The sequence below is a fragment of the Aplysia californica genome, unplaced genomic scaffold (genome assembly GCF_000002075.1).
Source record: "Aplysia californica isolate F4 #8 unplaced genomic scaffold, AplCal3.0 scaffold00004, whole genome shotgun sequence".
Lineage (NCBI taxonomy): Eukaryota > Metazoa > Mollusca > Gastropoda > Aplysiida > Aplysiidae > Aplysia > Aplysia californica.
In genome coordinates this window covers 2,357,134-2,376,160 of record NW_004797274.1, presented here as the reverse complement: position 1 = coordinate 2,376,160, position 19,027 = coordinate 2,357,134, and the positions used below count along the sequence as shown (strand labels likewise).

The 19,027-nt window shown below is 42.4% G+C and overlaps 1 protein-coding gene across 1 annotated transcript in view; it reads left to right on the top strand.

The window, feature by feature from the left end:
* Nucleotides 1–4,752: 4,752 nt before the first annotated feature.
* The window catches only part of LOC101850449 (serine/threonine-protein kinase Nek4), a gene marked incomplete at its 5' end in the record, with an annotated part of 19,862 nt that continues 5,587 nt past the window's right edge, over nucleotides 4,753–19,027 (top strand). The window contains 14 exon segments of the mRNA XM_005089233.3: nucleotides 4,753–5,075; nucleotides 5,528–5,794; nucleotides 6,391–6,491; nucleotides 7,236–7,332; nucleotides 8,016–8,123; nucleotides 8,558–8,715; nucleotides 12,203–12,395; nucleotides 13,982–14,158; nucleotides 15,250–15,438; nucleotides 16,201–16,404; nucleotides 17,320–17,380; nucleotides 17,857–17,945; nucleotides 18,221–18,360; nucleotides 18,796–19,027. The exon segment at nucleotides 18,796–19,027 is cut by the window's right edge and continues 7 nt beyond it. Of these exon segments, the coding sequence (XP_005089290.1) occupies nucleotides 4,983–5,075; nucleotides 5,528–5,794; nucleotides 6,391–6,491; nucleotides 7,236–7,332; nucleotides 8,016–8,123; nucleotides 8,558–8,715; nucleotides 12,203–12,395; nucleotides 13,982–14,158; nucleotides 15,250–15,438; nucleotides 16,201–16,404; nucleotides 17,320–17,380; nucleotides 17,857–17,945; nucleotides 18,221–18,360; nucleotides 18,796–19,027 (2,109 nt within the window).

Here is a 19,027-nt window from a genome sequence, read left to right as displayed (position 1 = left end):
ACCCAGTTGTTACCAGTGAGTCTGGCCTTCAATGCCGTTTTAAGTAAGCGATGGTACCGTTCGATAGTTCGATCATTCCATTTGCTTGTGGGTGAAAAGCCGTTGTTCTATGTAAGCGGACTCCAAGGCGTTGAGCTATGTCAGTCCAAATTACAGAAGTGAATTGAGATCCTCGGTCCGATGATATATCAGCAGGAACACCAAAAATGGGAGATCCAGCCTCCTATGAAAGCGTTAACACATTCGTCTATTGTTATGTTAGGCATAAGGATCGCCTATGGCCATCGTGTGTTGCGGTCAATAATGGTCAAAAGTCAAAAGATACCGTTGACCACAGGACTCAGGAAGTGGACCCACTATATCAATATTGATGTGTGAAAACCGCATGTCGGGTACTCTAAATGTCTCTAGGGGAGCACGGTGTGTTTCTAGATTTTCGACGTCTGGCATTCGTGACACTGCTTCACCCAACTGCTGACCTGACGTCGTAGTCGTAGGCCATGCCACACAAACTTTTCTGAGATGATCTTGACTGTAGCTTTAACCCCTGGGTGTGAAAGTTTGTGTGCAGACTCAAACATCTGGCGTCTGAACTCTGGAGGAACAATGGGCCGAGCTCTGCCAGTTGAGATGTCTTAAAGGACTTCGGGACCTTCATCGCTCAACTTCGTTTTAATGACTTTTATGCTTGTGAAAGCTAAAGTGTACACCTGTATATCAGCTGTACTCGGCTGCTGAGCTGCTGTTAAGGCTGCGAAATATATACCCAGTGAGACTGCATTAGTTGTGATCACAGCACGTGAGAGATAATCGGCAACAATGTTTGTCTTCCCAGATATGTGCCTGATGTCAGTGCTGAATTCTGAGACAGCAGATAGCTGCCTTTGCTGCCGGGCTGACCACACGTCTGTAGTTTTTGACATTAGAGAGACCAACGGTTTGTGATCGGTGTAGATAATAAATTGCCTACCTTCCACCATGTACCGGAAATGGCGTATTGCAAGGTGGACACCTAAAAGCTCTCTATCAAAGGTGCTGTATTTCATTTCTGGCTTACGTAGTTGCCGGCTGAAAAAGGCGAGAGGCTCCCAAGAATCGTTCTTGTATTGCTCGAGGACGGCACCGACTGCCACATCAGATGCACCAAACGTGAGAGCGATGGGCAGTCTGCGCACGGATGAACCAGAATAGATGCGTTTGCCAAGGCTTGTTTACCCGAAAGGAATGTCCAGTTCATTTCATCGGTCCAACTTACAGCTTGACGAGGTTTCTCTGTTTTCAGAGCGGGATAAACTGGGTGCAAAATCGCTGCGATGTTGGGAATGAAACGATGGTAAAAATTCAGTACACCCAGAAACTCCTGCAGCGCTTTGACTGTACTTGGCTAAGGGAACTCCTTAACGGCATCAACCCTAGAGGCATTGGTGATGAACATGACGCAGAAACCCAATGTCCTAAAAAATCAAGTGATGCAACGCCAAAAAGACAATTTTCCCGTTAAATCACCAATCCATGGTGTCGCAACCGCTGAGGTCGTCGACGTGAGACTGGGCTGACGAACTAGCTACTAGAATATCGTCCACAATCTAGGCCCTGAAGCACTGTGTCCATCAGTCGTTGAAATGTTTGTGCTGCATTCTTTAACCCGAATGGCATCTTCAAGAATTCCCACAAGGGAGTGTATACAGACCCGGTAACCGGGAACAAAGTCACAAAGTATACAGATCCGGTAGGGGAACTCTTTTGTGATTTCGGAGAGTTTCAGCGCCCTCTTGGCTCAGGGTAGACCTAGGTTCTTCTAGATCTATGATCTAGATCTAGATCTAGGCAGACATAAATATTTGATCTAGTTTCGCGGCTAGCCTAGATCTAGATCTAAATGAAGATTGCGGATGTCTTTTCGATGAACGATCGTTTTTCCTCCGTTTTGGAGTTGGAGGAATCACGATTTGAAGTAAAGAACAAAGTCATAATTTCAATCGAGCAGTCACCCTCTCTATTTCTCTGCCCCCCCCCCTCTCTCTCTCTCTCTCGTTCTCTCTCTCTCTCTCTCTCTCTCTCTCTCTCTCTCTCTCTCTCTCTCTCTCTCTCTCTCTCTCTCTCTGTCTGTATCGCTCGCCTTCTCTTTTTCTTTGTTTGTCTCTGTATTTCTTTGTCCCCACCTATTTCCCACTCTTTTTTGTTTTTGTAAAGTGTTTTACGGCGCTCGCAACTGCATCTATTTCCCACTCTATCTTTCTCTCGTTCCCTCCTGCCAACTGGGGCATGTCACATTTTGCTAGCACCTCTCTCTCTCTCTCTCTCTCTCTCTCTCTCTCTCTCTCTCTCTCTCTCTCTCTCTCTCTCTCTCTCTCTCTCTCTCTCACACACACACACACACACACTCACGCACACACTCTCTAGATTTCTACCGGGTCTGGGCGCTGAAACTTCCCGAAATCACAAAAGAGTTCCCCTACCGGGTCTGTATACTTCGTGACTTTGTTCCCGGTTACCGGGTCTGTATACACTTCGTTCCCACAAACCGAAAGGTGTGATCACTGCCGTTTTAGGTACGTCCTCGGGCGCCGCGGGGATCTGATGATATCCTCGAACAAGATCAATTTGAGAGAAAATGGTCTTGCCAGTCAGACGAGCAGAAAAGTCCTGAATATGGGGTATGGGGTAACGATCTGGGACTGTTGACTGTAGCATCGTTCAACTTTCGGTAATCTCCACATGGGCGGGAACCTCCGTCGTTTTTAGCCACAACAGGCAGAGGCGATGCCCAGGGGCTGTTTGATTTCCGTATTTTGCCCAGTTTCTCCATCTCAATGAACTCCTTCTTTGCAGACACGAGTTTGTCGGGTGCCAGGCGACGAGCACGAGCAAAAACAGGTCGATCTTTGGTGGGAATAAAGTGTTGCACGCCATGCTTGACATCGGCTGTGGAAAAAGTAGGCTTTAAGAGTTCGGGATACTCGTTGAGAATCTTGCGGAATCTATTGCTTGGTGGTTCTTTGAGGGCCAGATCTGAGCCTGTTGAAATGGAACTGACCGAGAAAGAGGTAAGTGAGAAGGTTTCTGCCTCAATTAGACGGTGTCCCCGAACACCAACTAATAAATTGTGCTGCCGGAGGAAATCAGCCTCAGAGGGCCTGTTATCGCCCAGTTCTTTTATGCTCAATAAGGCTGCTGCTTTTTCTTCCTCTGATAAACTATAGGCCTCTATACGGAAAGACTTGAGTGTGTCGTACTTTTGACTTGAAGGAGGCGAGGAAATTATGGATAGGGATCTTGCTGCTGTAGCTGCATTAAGCGCCGCTACGTCGTAGTAGTATTTTGTCTCGTCAGTTGTGATCCCACGCAATGCAAACTGGGCGTCTGTTTGTGCGAACCACGCGTAAGGACAAGAAGTCCAGAACGTAGGAAATTTGAGTGCTACAGTTTCGATTGCCATGATTTTGAGAAACGTATCGCCGTTACTGGATTCTAGGTTATGCTAAATAAAATCTAGATCTCTAGACAAGGTTACCTTAAATCACGTCGGGGTCACCAAAGTAGCATGAAGAGACGCACACACACACATGTAAGTCGTTGCGGGACGAGACATAACTTTCATACATTCCACCCGGTCGAACAGCTTGGACACTTTCACTGAACTGTTACTCATGAACTCAAGTGCGACGTACATAACATGTTAACAACATAACGCACTTTAACAATTTGGTCTTAAGGTTAGTCGCCACATATTATTATTATAATAATAATAATAATAATAATAATAATAATAATAATAATAATTATTATTATTTTTATTATATTGTTATTATATTAATTGTTATTATTATTATTATTATTATTATCATTATTAATATTATTATTATTATTATTATTATTATGGAACAATGATAAGACTCAAGTTGAATTTTAAGAAATCAATCAGAACAAAATTCCAATTCATGAAGAAGTCGAAGAATACAAACAAGAAAATTATGAAATGTGCTCTAAGATATTAATGACAATAAGTAACCAAACTAGACTAGATCTACATCTAGAATCTAGATCTAAATAAGAAAGAACAAACAAACAAAGTTGAAAGCAATAGTAAAAAAGAAATCTCGAACGAAGCTATTGAATCACGTTTCGCACAGCGGCAATCTTGTACGTCAAAGTTCGATACAGTTCCTGTATCCCAGAGTTCGCTATCTGTGTACACTTCCTCTTAGTGAAATGTTTCGGTTGGATAAAAGTGTAGCAATATCATAGTAGTATTCATAGGCCTAGGCAAAGGCCTGCCCAACATTGTTTTGATGGGCACTACAGTACCAGGTTTTGAAAGTGTTGCAACTCTTTTCAGCTGGTTAAATATGGACATCGAATGATCGTGTCGGGGACCTTGCAGTGTGTTAGTGTTGATTATAGAACGAGGAGTTCTAAGATATTTAGATACAATGTTACTCTCGAAGATAGCGTAGACTAGCTGGTTACGACGATCACATTCAAGGACTCACTTTGTCACTTTATTCAAGAATCGCACACAAAGAATCATGATTCGCCTGCTCGGCCTGGGAGACTCACAATGTGACTCTCACTGCTGGATTTGGCACCGTGCCAACGTTGTCTGCTAATACTCAAAGTCCTTTGCCTTTGTTGTTCCAGGATCCAGGCCCTACTTACCTACTTAACTTGTTTGATGCACCCATTGTTCATTGTGAACAATGAGATTCTTCATTTCATAGCCAAAGTCTTAAAATTAATATTTATATCTAGATTCTAGACTAGATTCTAGATTTCTCTAGATCTAGATATAGAGACGTTTACAGAGAGTCGAAGAACTAAAATATCTTTGAAAGTCAACATATTTCAATGGTTTGACAGCAGAGATAAAGTGAAAATAAAAAGAAAAAAAGATCCAGGCTGACTGGAGTCTGACAGTATACCTTCAGATCTCAAAGACCTAGAATCTACCCCTGGTATTTTAGGAGAACTACAAGCTCAGAATGGGGAATGAAGATTTTGACCGATTAAGGGTCATTGGAAAGGGCAGCTATGGAGAAGTGTGGCTTGCGAAACACAAGAAAGACAAAAAGCAGGTATGTTTTATTTGACTTTGATGAACAGACCATGACTGAAAAAAAAAGTCAAAATGACTATAGAGAATAACTCGATGGGTTACTTTCGATCTGTGATAACTAGGCCTATTTCTTTTCTGAATGTTTTAGGCTGAGTTTCTGTCTTGGTTTTTTATATAATACAATAGATTATGATGAGGAGCTGACTACCATGTTGTTGTGCGTCTCATTTTGAATTTTAGTGAATTTCAAATCGACTTTCACAGTCACATCCGAATTTGGATGGGGATGCGCGGGAGGGAGGGGGATGGCTGGAAGCATGGCATAGGACTGCTTGCAGAAAGAGATACGTTGAAAGTTAGATTAAGTAGATGTGTATGCTTTCCAAGCAGCTGTGTTTCAATAACCAGTTTTTAAATTTTTAAAGTGGAAGTGGGAGTAAGACTAGTCCTGTTTCTCGTTTTCATTTTCAGTATGTCTTAAAGAAAATGAATCTTGGAAAGGCATCTCGAAGGGAGAGGAAATCTGCAGAGCAGGAGGCAAAGCTACTGTCTAAGCTCAAGCATCCAAATATTGTATCATACAAAGACTCATTTGAAACAGACAGCGGCTTCCTGTACATAGCCATGCAATACTGTGAAGGAGGAGATTTGTATGCCAAGCTCAAGGAGCAGCGGGGCCAAGCTCTGGAGGAACGACAGGTTGTGGAATGGTTTGTGCAGATTGCCATGGCCCTGCAGGTGAGTCTGAAAGAGTCTGAGTAGATAAACTGTGGTGGAAAATTGGATGCTTTCATCTTAAGCATCTTTTTTATTCCCTAATGGAGAAAACAGCTTAGTTTTAGTTTTAGTGGTAACTGCAAAAATTCAAAACAAACAGGTCAAAGAAGTCATTTCCCAGTGTAGTATTGTTTTACTTATGCACATTTGTATCTGAATTTTTAACTGCACTTTACCCTATCCGTACGTCGTGTTTTACTATCGTATCCATACGACGTGGGGGACTCTGCCATCACTTTCGAAAGACGAAATTTTCTCATTAATCCGATCCGTACACTTTGCATAGCAGTAGAGTCTGTCAAAATGATTTTTCGAGAAATACTGAAAGTTTCAAAGAGATCTTCACACTAGGAGTATTCTAAAATGTGAAAAATACAACCCCGGGGGTACAAAATGACCCCAGGCATACGTATAGAATGGTTAAAAACTGCTCTTCTTTTTTTGTCATTATAAGTAACAAATCTAGAATGATTGTGTACATAGTGTGGTTTTTATTATATTATTCTTTAATTTATGGCTGTTTGAAGAATAATGATGTGATTCTTGCTTGTCCGCAGTACATGCATGAGAGAAATATTTTGCACCGGGATCTGAAGACTCAGAATATCTTTCTGACCAAAAGTAAAATCATCAAAGTTGGAGACCTTGGTATTGCCAGGTTAGTGCTTGCTTGGGCATACAGATGGTAAAACTTTCAAACAAAATAAACATTATTGAGCAAAAACCCTCTGACATAATCGATTGCTGTTATGCTTTCTTTGGATGTGTTGGTTTTTAATTTCAAATGTAGGTACACTTTCTAAAAAAATTTCAATAATGATGTTTCTGTAGCTGGTCATAATGATGTTTGAGTCTGTGGCATGTACCACTCACTAATTGAGGCAAAGAGGAGAAATATGGTGCACTTTGTAGGTATTTTGATGGCTTAGTGTGAGACGCCCCATATGCCATTTTATAAAGTGACGTATGACAGAGTCTTACATTGAATAGAGTTGGTTTGTGTTTTCATCATGTGATGGTGTGCCTATAATTTTTTTACATTAACCTTGTGAGCCTTGATCTCCTGAGGCTATCGTGCCCTTCTGCTTGAAGCTCGTGAGTGATATCCTTTTCATTACCAGCATCTAATTCAAAAGATCTTCAAATTAATAAATTAAGTCATGTTTAGAGAGCAATTTTTCCTGTGCACATTTCGACCCAGATGGGCCAGGTTGGGGATAGGGTTTTCACTCTCCACTGTACCGGTGGTTAGGCATACGGGCAGTTTTACATGCCACTGCTGTACTGGTGGCTAGGGCTCAGAGGGTTAAAATTGTTCATCAGCTCTGACACTTAAGTTCTTGTTTTTTGTTCTGATTTAAGCCTTGCAGTAAAGGGACATGTCATGTATTCATTTTTTCAGGGTTTTGGACAATGCCAGCGACATGGCTACAACTCTGATTGGAACACCGTACTACATGAGCCCAGAACTTTTCTCCAATAAACCCTACAATCACAAGGTCAGCAGTCAAAAGTTTGGAAGTAAGGGGAGAGGGGGGGGGAATCTTTCTTGAAATTTTAAGATTTCTGAAAGTATTGATTGATGCTCTGACTTATTGTGGTATAGGTGGTCTAGCGGTGAGGTTTTGTTGAGCTTGCCAAAAAAAAAGTCATTCGTTGAAATACCGTCTGAAGGTCCTTGGGAAATTGGTCTCACTTAACCCAAGTGGGGAATTGCATTTATGTAGTGCAAGTCCTTGCTCTAAAGCCTGCTCTGTTCACTTTACAACAATTTTTGCATCAGGCACCAAGGTTTCATATAGTGTCATTGTTGTTCAGTTGATATTTTGTTCTCTGTTTTTCTGATTGGATGTACATGTGGTGGAGTTAAACATATGTGTGGAAGGCAGGAGAGTCCTTATAATGTAGTGTGAGCCATGTATTGGAGGAGGCACAAGACATTTTCATACCCTGTAAAGTTTTTATCTGTGAGTGGTTGGCTGGTGCTCTGCAGTGTGTGGTTGTTCCTTCTTTCTCATCGAACATTTTTTGTCTTTAACTCATCTCCTTTTTTAAGTTTGTTACTCTTGTAACACCTCTTATCTTAAGCACTTGTATGACCTTATTTTATTGCAAGTGCCATAAAGCTCTTATTAAAACAAAAAAGTTTTTATTCGGTACTATCAACTATCTAACTTTTCAGTCTGACGTGTGGGCCCTGGGGTGCTGTGTGTACGAGATGACCACTCTGAAGCATGCCTTCAATGCAAAAGACATGAACTCACTTGTTTACAAAATTTTGAAAGGAAGAGTAAGTAATATGCCCTTTGTAGTGTACATGGTTCCTGAATTTTTTTTTAATACAACAATTATTGTGGTTTTGTGGGTGGGTAGTGAATGGTGTAATCAAATCTTTAAAAAAGAGAAATTATATTTATGTGAGGATGGAAGCATATTTATGATTTTGTTCATGCACCTCTGATTTTTGTCTTGACTTGTATTTTGAGAATTTTTTTTTTTTCATAAGAGGTCTTCCCCATCACCCTATCCCCCTATACTTGTTGGAACTCACAACTTCTTTCGAACAAAATACACAGTTTTGAACCCCCCCCCCCATATTTTTTGCTAAGAAGAAAGGTAAATTTGTTTTTATGCTGTTTCATTGGTATGTCTTATGGGGACAGTAACTCCAAACAAATTGGATACAACTTTTCTGTCCTCATTGTGTTGTCTGCTACTTCCCAGATGCCTCCTATGCCGGGCAAGTACAGCTCCGAGCTCCTTGTTCTGATGCGTAGCATGATGCACCAGGAACCTGAAAAAAGACCCAGTGTCAACCGGATACTCCGTGACCCATACATCAAAAAGAACATTGCCATCTTTCTTGAAGACACCAAGAAGAGGTTTGCAACATTTTTTACTGTTGAGGGCCTTCCCATCTCTGAACTGACTTGCCTTGTTCCTTTGTTTCTGGCTTCAGTTTTTAGAGCATTGTCTTGACATGCTATACTCATATCTATGTGAACTGATTCTGTTGCATATTTGTGGTGAGATCATCTCAGAGTGGTTTTCTGTATTTCTCTCAGTTTATTATGTCCTTGAGGGTTGGATTTTCCTCTTTCTGTTGTTATGGGTTGTTTGTGGGATCTATAGCATGGTGCCTTCTTTCTGAATCTGTTTAGTGTTGCTGTTTTCTTAACCTGTTCCTGGTGAAATGTGGATATTATTGTGCTGGGTTGCTATAAACTTCAACTCGACATCTCTTTCTCTTTACTGTCTCGGTTTCGTATAGAATGTTCTTTGCAAAGTTTCGGGGATTTGAAATGGAATGATAGTTAGCGATCTATTTTTTTGTGATTGTTTATGTTTTTTCATCTTCTGTGTTATATGAAGGAGTGAAGACAAAGGTTGGGTAGGTGATGGGTGCTGTGGTGTGGTTTGCTCTTCCTTTTTGTGAAACATATATCATCCTCATCTCTCCTCCTTTTTTTTGGTGTTTGTTACTCTCTTGGAACATCTCTAATCTTTGGCACTTATATGACCTTATAATGTAGCAAGTGCTGTAGAACTCTTACTAAATCTAAAAGAAGACAAGCTTACTAATGTGGGTGGTAGAGATGGGGCGAGTGGACGGACGGGTTCGCTACTCGCGGACTCAATCAGAGCGAGCGGGTAACGGACGGCCATGAGAGCGAATTGCGAACCTCAAGACAGTTCGTTTTTTTGGGTCCGCTCCACAATTTGACTCTCTCAGTGAGCGGATTGCAGACCTCAAGCCTCAAGTCAGTTCGTTTTTTGGGTCTGCTCCACAATTTTATTCACTGGGCGGGCGGGCAAACGGACGAACTCTAGCAGACGAGATACAATACATGACGTGAGGGTAGGCCCACGGTCTATTGTTTGTTAATTAGGCCTAATGTTTCAAACCACTAGCGGTGCCACAGGGAGTGAGAGAGGCTGGTAACGTAGTACTATGTGTGTAACCTTTCACCTTGTGCGTGGGGCACACTGTGTACGTTCCAATTATAGCAAAGGCCGGGGGGGGGGAAGAAATTTCCGCCACGAACGCCTAGCTACAATGTGAGGCAGGAGGGTGATTTTTTAATAAATTTTTTTTTGGGGGGGGGGGTTGTAAGTTGTATGCAATAGAAGGAGTCGCTCCCATCCGTCCGTCCGCCCGCTCGAATGCATGGAGTCTCTCCATCCGCCCGTCCGCTCGCTCGCTAAACGAACTGTTGTCTCTGTAGCGAGTAGTGAACTACTATTCACAAGCAGACGGTTCGTTACCCGTCTGCTCGTTTGCGGGTAGTGCCAGCGAGTAGTTCGTTACTCATGGGCGCTAATTTTGCGAGCCTGACCCAACCCTAGTGGGTGGTTGACAGTGCTCTGGTGTGGTTTGTTTCTTCTTTCTTATCCAACATCTATCGTCCTTATCTCCCCTTCTTCTTTTTTATGTTTGTTGCTCTCTTGTAACGCCTCTAATCTTCTGGCGCTCAAATGACCTTATGCAGTTGCGAGCGCCGTAAAATCTCCACTAAAAAAAACTTACTTAACATACCCTTGTCAATTGGAATGTTATTAATTTTTTGTGTTGGGACTTTCATTTTTCAAGAATAAACAGGTGGTTGGAAAATGCCACTGGTAAGTTCCAATTCTTTACTCTCCTTGTGTGCTTTGATTGTCTGCATGTCATACTTTTTCCAGTGGTTGATTGGAGGGCATCATTGGTAGGTCCTGCTTCTGTTGTTTCTATCTATATCTTACTTTCCCCTGCACTTTATGTCCTTTTTTGTGTTAACACATTACACCCTAACTCGCCCGGGACCGCCCGGGAATTCCCTTACGCGCTCCACCCTGACTCGCTGGGAACCGCCCGCGCCGACCTAGCGTCTTTAGAAATGAAGTCTCGCCTTGACGAGACTCTGGGGCCAAGATTTTGATTTGCATAGTTATTGCAAAAGTTTTTTTCTTTCGTTTGATACCCAAACAAAATATTTCGGGCCAGTAGTCTTCTTCTTCTTCTTCTCGATCGCATCACACTTGAAGTCTGGTATCTGTCATAAATTGGGCCGTCCTGCTCAGTTCATTTGTCGGCCCGTATAGCTTCTCTTGCAGCGTCTGTGGGGTTGTCCACGTTTCCTGTCTCAGGGCCCTGTGTGTCTTGCAGTGCTGAAGGATGTGTTTACCTGTTTTGTGTTTGTGTTACCAGTCACTTTTCTTCCTCGTCTCCTGGCACTCCAAGACGATGGAAGGCCCTCCAGTCGTTGGGGTGGACCCCTTCGAGGCTTGGGGCCCGGCACTGCACCTGCCTGGTGGGTCCTCACAGGGCGATCACCATATCTAAAGTTACCTACTTCAAGTGTCATTTATTGCAGTATTACATGATATTGTGGTTCTCTAGAGTGCGTTTTGCGGCCCAATACCTCCGATTTCAGCACTCCAGCAGCTCCAGGTCCTAGGATCTACCCTGGGAGCACAGGGAGGAATTGTTACCGGATCCCACCCGTAGCCAGGACTTAATGCGGTCCTTTTCCGCATGATGCTCCCGTCAGAGGACTCCTAGGGCATTTAATGACGTGGTAGCGCCACCTACCACCTCACCCCATCCTGGTAAGAGCATCACCAGTTGGTCCGGGGCTGCTTTTTCAATATATTCACAGCTAACCTCCATTACAGTGGCCGTTCCCTATCCGCCTCCGTTGACCCGCCGGGTCGGGGATGGTCGCCCCGCCCGGCGGGCTAGTAGTTTTAGTATTAGAGCCAATGGAAGTGCGAGCATGTTACCAACACTTTGAAGGTGTCTCGACTTGTTGAAAAGTGACACAGTTGAGTTCGGAAAAGGAAATAACGATGGATTTGAGCAAAAACAAGCATATGACAAATCAGATGACTCAGATTTTGATGAAAATGTTGAAACAAGAGTTTGGGGCGATTCAGATTGATCAGACGTAGAAAATCTAGAATTTAGATCTAGGGCCCGACAGTGAGGCTGACAGTGAGAGTGACGGGTCGGACACCCCGACTGAACTGAAGTTGGAACATTTCCAACAGTTTGCGCTACATAAAGTTATATTTTTCTGAAACTACATTCATTTTTCGTTTTAACTTTTATTTTTTCAGGAATTTTTAAAAGTATTTTTAAAATGTGTTTTTTAAAGGTTTGTATTCACAGGAGGTGGGTTCCTTCCCCTTGCTTAGGATCTTAGGATCTTAGGATCTGACAATGGACTTCCCGTCCAGACTAGGATCTTAGGATCTAACAATGGACTTCCCATCCAGACCCTTAGGGCGTAATGTGTTAATGTGCATCTCTTTACTCAAAAAAAAAAAAAATTATGTCTATGTGCTTCTGTTTACTCTGTGTCCTAATACAATTTTTCTCCTTCACAGTAGTCGAAGGCCATCTTCTGCCAGCCAAGTCTCCATCCCTGCCCCCTCTCGCCCTTCCTCGGCAGGATCATCTCGCAAAAACTCACTGCCGTCTTCCGGTGCAGCTTCTGGGGGTGGGGATAAGAGTTCCAGAAGTTCCCAGTCTGAATCATCTTCTCGCAGTAAAGCCAAAGATGAACCAGACTCTCCCCGAGTGAGTAGAATGCCCTTGGAAGCTTCTCTGATTGCTGATTGAATGTCGCTCGACTTCTCATTTTCACCGTGGAGAAAACATGTCATTCTGTCTGGATCTTTTGCACTTAATAAGTACACTGTATGTTCTTTATATTGAGGGTAAAAAAAAAATTCCAGCTGGTTCTGTGATGTGGGAAAAAAAATGTTAATTGAAGTCCAACTTCTGAGGCAAACTAGTTTAGTACCACAAATCTTAATGTATCGTTTGTTTTGAAAGGAATTTAAATAATCTTTTTGACATGATAGAAAGTTTACAAGAAGGTATGTTTATAAGTTGTTATTGTTGTATCTGTGTATGATATATACTTATATTCAGAAATATACATAATTTATTACTTTTAGCTTTCTGAATATTTGAGTCCTTTTTTGGCAGTTTTTAAAAATATAGGAACAACTCTTTGAGGTTAATTAAAGAATGAACCTTCACAGAATTTATTGTAACTTGAAATTTTTATTTGTATTCAAGAAAAGGAAAAATTTGATGCAGTTATATTTAGTGTTGTGTTACAGTTGAGGGTGAGGGATATGTAGAAAAGAGTAGTGACTGTCTGTGAGTCTAGAAAGGGGTTCATTAAATGTGTGTGTGTGTGTGTGTGTGTGTGTGTGTGTGTGTGTGTGTGTGTGTGTATTTGTGCATGCGTTTATTGATGTTGTTGTTGTTGTTGTTTGGTCTGACAATGTGCGTTTTCTGTCCTTTGATTCCTTAACCTTTTTTATCCTGGCCGTACCCCCGCGGCCTCTGTACCCATCCTGGGGCCACCACGCCATATGAGTTGGAATTTAGGGTGTATATTTCAAAGTGCTGTATTTCTTACGATAACTCTTAGGTTTTAAGGAAATTTGGCATTTATGTTAGAAATTGAATGTAGTTTTAGTTAATGTATGCGGTTAGGAATTACACCAATTGCACCATGTAGATTTTCAGGTGTATTTCACCCTCTAACTTGACCCTGATTGTAACGCCCGCGACATCCCCTTCGATTTATAGATCTACCCCATCCCATCGGTACTGCACAAATTCCAATACTGACCCCTTCACCATGATCTAAATCGCTTTTAGATGAGTCTAATTCCTGTTAGTTATCATCCACAACAGAATTTACGGCACTTGATTCAGAGTCACTGTCATCAAATTAGTCTCATTCCCCCTCACAACCCAGTGCCACTTCTTCAAGAAGTACTTCGTCGGTCATGAACGTGCGTTTTCGAGACATCTTTCAGGCTTCTACACCCATCAAAAAGAAAGAAACCGCTATTCATTGGAAAATTTAAATATTCAGACAGAACTAGCATCACCGTATTTGCGTATTTTGGTAATTACAAGCAAATCTAGCTTTTTGACGTGATCGTATAGCTGTTCCGAGTTTACTCATTGCCTGGACTGGTCCTCATCACGAGTATACTCGTTTCCCGGATAAAAAGAGTTAAGTAGGTTGAGTTAAGATTCTGCATTGTACAAGGCTTAGAACATTCTGGGGATTAGGCGCTATATAAATGCACATTCTTTTATCATCTTTATTATTATTATTATTATTATTATGTCAGGATAACTCGGCACCAGCAGATCTGGCAGCAAAACCTCCGCCAGCAAGGAAGTCACAAGAGGCAGCTGCGCCAAGGGATCTGGAGCCAATCAGGGAGAAGGGGGAAGAGCCTCTCAAGTCATCGTCCTCTGAGGCTGGTGACACGCAAGACACGGTGGTGCCTCAAACTGTGAAAGAGGTGTGTATATGGTTCTCAGTTTGTCCCTGTGTATGTACAGTCGATCCTGTGTAAGACGGCCATCCATTGTCAAGGAGAAAAGTGGCCGTATAAGACAGGTGGCCGTCTTAGGCAGGACTGATCAAGATGAAGAAAACAAACTCTTCTTTTTTGAGGTTCCAACCGAAGATAGCTGCATTGTTGTTGTTGTTGTTATTGCTGTTGTTGTTTCCGTTTGACTTTTTTCTTCTTTTTTTCTCTTGTTGCTGCTTTTGTGCAAGGGTGACAATAAATCGAAATGTGTCAGACAAGGAGGACCCAGTGCTATGGTAAAACAGACACATAGGTCACAACCACTCAGAGAACGAGCAACACGTCTGTCACAAGTTCATGTTGACGTCCATTGTTACTTTGTTACTGACTGGGTAAACAGTGACCACTCGTCTCACTTACGATTTGTGTATGAGTTCTGGGTTGGGCTTATGCGTTATGAGGGATCACACGCAGGGTTATGAGGGATCACACCAGCTGCTGAAAATTTGTTACCTATTGGTTAACAGTGGGAGGGGCCTATGCAACATGATCGGTTGGAGGGACTACCTACCAACAACAACAAAGACAGGTGATTAGATTATGACGACTCGCCCACAACGCCAGGGGTCAATGCACAATTTATGACAAAACGTAATGGAGTCACTAAGGTGGCCATCTAAGACAGGTGTTATTGCTTGGTGTGATAGGGGTTGTGTGTTAAAATATGGTGGCCGCAGCCGCATTGGACAGGTGCCCGTTTTACACAGTTAAATTATATAGAAAAAACGCAAGGGGGGAAATGGGAAGTGGCCGTTTGTACAGGTGGCCGTCTTATAGAGGTGGCCGTCAGGGTACGTTCGGCTGTATGTATATATGTTTTTGTGAGTGTCTGTGTGTAGGTATGTGTGTGTGTGTGTTATGTGTTTGAGTGTGTGATTGTGTGTGTGTATGTGTGTGTGAATGGTTTATTGCTGTATCTAGAGAAAACATACTACTGGTTTCTTCCCAGCCCCCGAAAACTCATTGTCTCTGTTTTTCGGTACGATGGTAAGTCAGTTTGTCTTGTGTGTTTTCAACAGGCAAAATCTCCCAAGAAAGAAGGAGCTCCGAGGAAAAAGAATTTCTTAAGAAACCATATGAGGAACAAATCGGATGAGGGTGAGAAAGCCGCAGAGGGGGATAAGAACGGTGGAGGGGACAACATCAGTAAACCTCCATCCGGGGGTGAGAAGAGAAACAGCAAGCCTGTCGCTGTTGTAGAACCACAGGTGAGAGCTTCCGAGCTGATTTATGACATATGCAAAAGTGCTGATATACAGTGTAATGTTACATTTGCCCTTAGTTTTCTTGAACCAATATCTGTTTTGTAATGGTTGAGTTCTTTGCTATGTACACAAAGGATATGAGATGAGTTTGCAGACAGAAAATATTTTATTGAGTACATCACTATGTCTGGGTTGATCCTATCAGGCAGGGTGTGAGCAGCATGCCTTCTTAATGAACTAAATTCTGTTGATGGGGGTGTCAAACATTTACCACAAAGAAAGTTTCTTTAGAATTTATGTTTGTCAGTTTTTTTAAGAACTTAAAATGGATCACATGTGTATCACCAAAAGAGAAGTAATTGTGGCCATGGTATGGCATTAGACGGCTGAGCAAATACCAGATGGTAGGTGGATGGAAGGTGCCACTGGTAGGTCCTACTTCTTTACTTTTTCTCTATTGTGTCTGTCTGTCTGTCTGTCTGCCTGCCTGCCTGCCTGCCTGCCTGCCTGCCTGCCTGCCTGCCTGCCTGCCTGCCTGCCTGCCTGCCTGCCTGCCTGCCTGCCTGCCTGCCTGCCTGCCTGCCTGTCTGTCACTAAATGACCACTTTTGTGTCGATGTGCTTCTCTTTACTCAAGCAAAGTCCGGATGACCAGGATTGTGTACTGTTGATGACCTGTGTTGAGCTGTGAGATCACGTTAGAACGAAGGCAGCAGTTTGTCTTGCAACAGTTCAGTCTTTGACAACACCCTGTCTATGTCCACAGAAACCTAGGCTGGTGAAGAAAGAAGACAAGTCTAGGCCAGTGCCCATGCCGCGGGCTGAAGAGAGCTCAGGCTTGCCGCAGCGCCGAGACGACATTCTGCCAGCAGACGGCAGTCGTCGCCCTGTGTCCACCGACTCGTCCAAGAGCTCTAGTGTGTCCAGCTCCAAGGAGGATAATGGAGGTCTGGACGGAGAGACGCCCAGGGTGAGACGCTCTGCCAGAGCTTTGAATAAATACTCTCATGGAGATTTCTCAAGTTCTTTACCGAATTTTCTTACCTCAGACCTTTCGATGGTCTTTGGTGTCAAATATTCTGTCTTATATTGTGGATATAGTGTTGTTGGCATCAATAAATAAAAGATGGAATAAGATTCCATTTTTATTGAGTCCTGTTGGGACATTTGGTTTACAATGGCATAACATATTTTATACAATATGGTAGATAAATACATAGATACATACATACTCAAACATACTAATATACACATTCTAAGAAACACACCATTGCTGGTCACCACTGTGCAGACCCCGTTTGTTTTTTTTAGCTTGGGTACTCTAGTGATCACTCACCTGAATCAGTGAATGCTGTGTCACTGCTGTATACTTGACATTTATTAACTCACTAATAACTCGGTCAGGGGAAACCCAGAGTCTGACTTACTGGATACAATACTCTTCATTGTTTAAGTACCTTTTCTCTTGTGATCATTCAGGGGAATGGGAAGTGCTTTTGATCTGAGCTACTGGAAGATTTAGCAGGAAAGTTCAGCCTCTTTCGCGTCCTTGTTTCATTCTTCTTTCTACCATCTTGCTATCCTTTCTAGCATCTAAAGACTGCTGTATTATGCAAAGGTGCCTTAGATAAACTCAGACTTGAGATGTGTGCACAAAAGGAGTTGCTTTGATACGTCTGAGTCTGTAGTTTTCTCTTATTTATTAGTTTGATTTTTTCTTTTATAGTAAAAGTGTTATAGTGCTCACAACTACAAAAGGTCATATGAGTGTGCTGTAGTTTTCTGTCAGGTCATCCGGCCTATTGTCTAGCTTTGATCATTCCTCTTAATGTTGTAGTGTGGACATGCATCTCATGACCTTTGCCAACATTGTGTGTGTCTCCAGAGTTTACCCAACTTGTCTGCCAGACAGCGAAGGCGTCAACAGAAGAGTGATACTGCTGCATGTAAGTCACTGCACATCGAATGTCTATCTGACCAAAGCCCATTTTCACATTTACATTAAGTATTAATTTAAACAGCTACTTAGAGTGTCTCTCTCGCACTTAAAATCCAGAGATCCTATGCCACACCTTACAGTGTCCTAGAGGCAGCGGAATGAGAAGAAAGGCGATGGTGTCAAAGTGTTGTTTCCCTCTTTCAAATTATAAGTGTCTGAACCAGGGGTTTAGGATCAAACAGATGCTTGGTGATGTAAAAAGAAAAATGTGCATGTTATGCCTCTTAGGCAGAAGAAAGCCTGTTTGTAGTTAATTCTGCCTTTTTGAGGTTACTAGTGAAGCTCTGTGAGTGTGGATGTGTAATGTGCAGGTCATGATGAGAGTACCAGCTTGTGTCGTGCTTAAAAAATGGGTTTTTATTTCGTGTATGCGAAAGGGAAAGTGCACAGCCTAATACATTCCCCTTTCATTCTCTTGTGCAGCATATGAAAACCCCAACACGGCCCGCATCAGACTCCGAAGAACCCCCGAGAGATCTGGGTCTGAGAAGGTCACCCGAGCTGAGAAAGCTGTAAGTCTATAAATAATTATTAACTTCATCCTGTTGTTTCTTTTAGGACTTTACCACGAAAACTCATGGTTTAGAGTTTGTTTTTGATCCTCTTCAGTGCAGAGCGAATTGAATAAGAAATAATAAGTGTAGACCTTTCTTCCATACTATCTTTATAGCAATGGATACGAATGTTCTTGTTGAGACTTTAGTGCTTACAGATACCAGTGTCTTTTTATTTTAAACATCTTTGCTTTTCTTGGTATGCACCCCTTTATTATGTCTTGTTGTTGCAGCTTCCACCAAAACTGATGCGGCCACAACGACCGAGACACGCCCGGCAGCCATCACTGAATGACAGTACTAGTTCTTCGGATGAGTCACAGAAAGTCTGTGAAGTGGAGAAAGATAATTCTCAAGAAAAAGAACTGAAGAGGTAATATAAGGCCTTCCTTGTTGTTTGATGTATGGGTTCTGTTTGGTTCTCAAGGGTGATGTGACGACGACATGTCTTCTTGAAACTACAAAATCTTGTTGTTAAATTCTGAAGTTTCAATTTCAGTTGCTTCAGTTCAAAAATGATTTGAGAAAAATGGTGAAAGCTAGCAGGGAACTATAGCTTGGTGGGAGTAAAGATTTTTTTTTTTACTGCTGTGTATGACAGTGAAGTGCCTAACTGCTGCACCACAGAGGCTGGTCTTTTCAGTGTGACTATATACTAGGTTGTGGCAAAATGTAGAAGATAATTATAATTATAAGGATAAATTGCTTTTGTATAATGTTCTAACCCAAACAAGCATAAGCTTTGAGTTATGGGGCTGATTCCCTATTGAGAAGGACTCAACGGTGTGTTTTTTCCTCTTGTGTCTAGGGAAAACAAGGAAATGAACAACTTCATTAGTCTACTGGATACCACACTGCACATGAACAATGTTCGAGGAAACTCGGACGATGAGAAAGAAGAAGAGGAGGAGGAGGAGGAGGAGGAGGAGTTGGTACCTGTGGAAGAGGAGCCAGTGAACTCTCGTGCCTCCACCCCTCCCACCCCGCCCTCCCAGAAACACCCTCACCCAGACCCTGCTCAAATGCACAAGTCTGTCTCC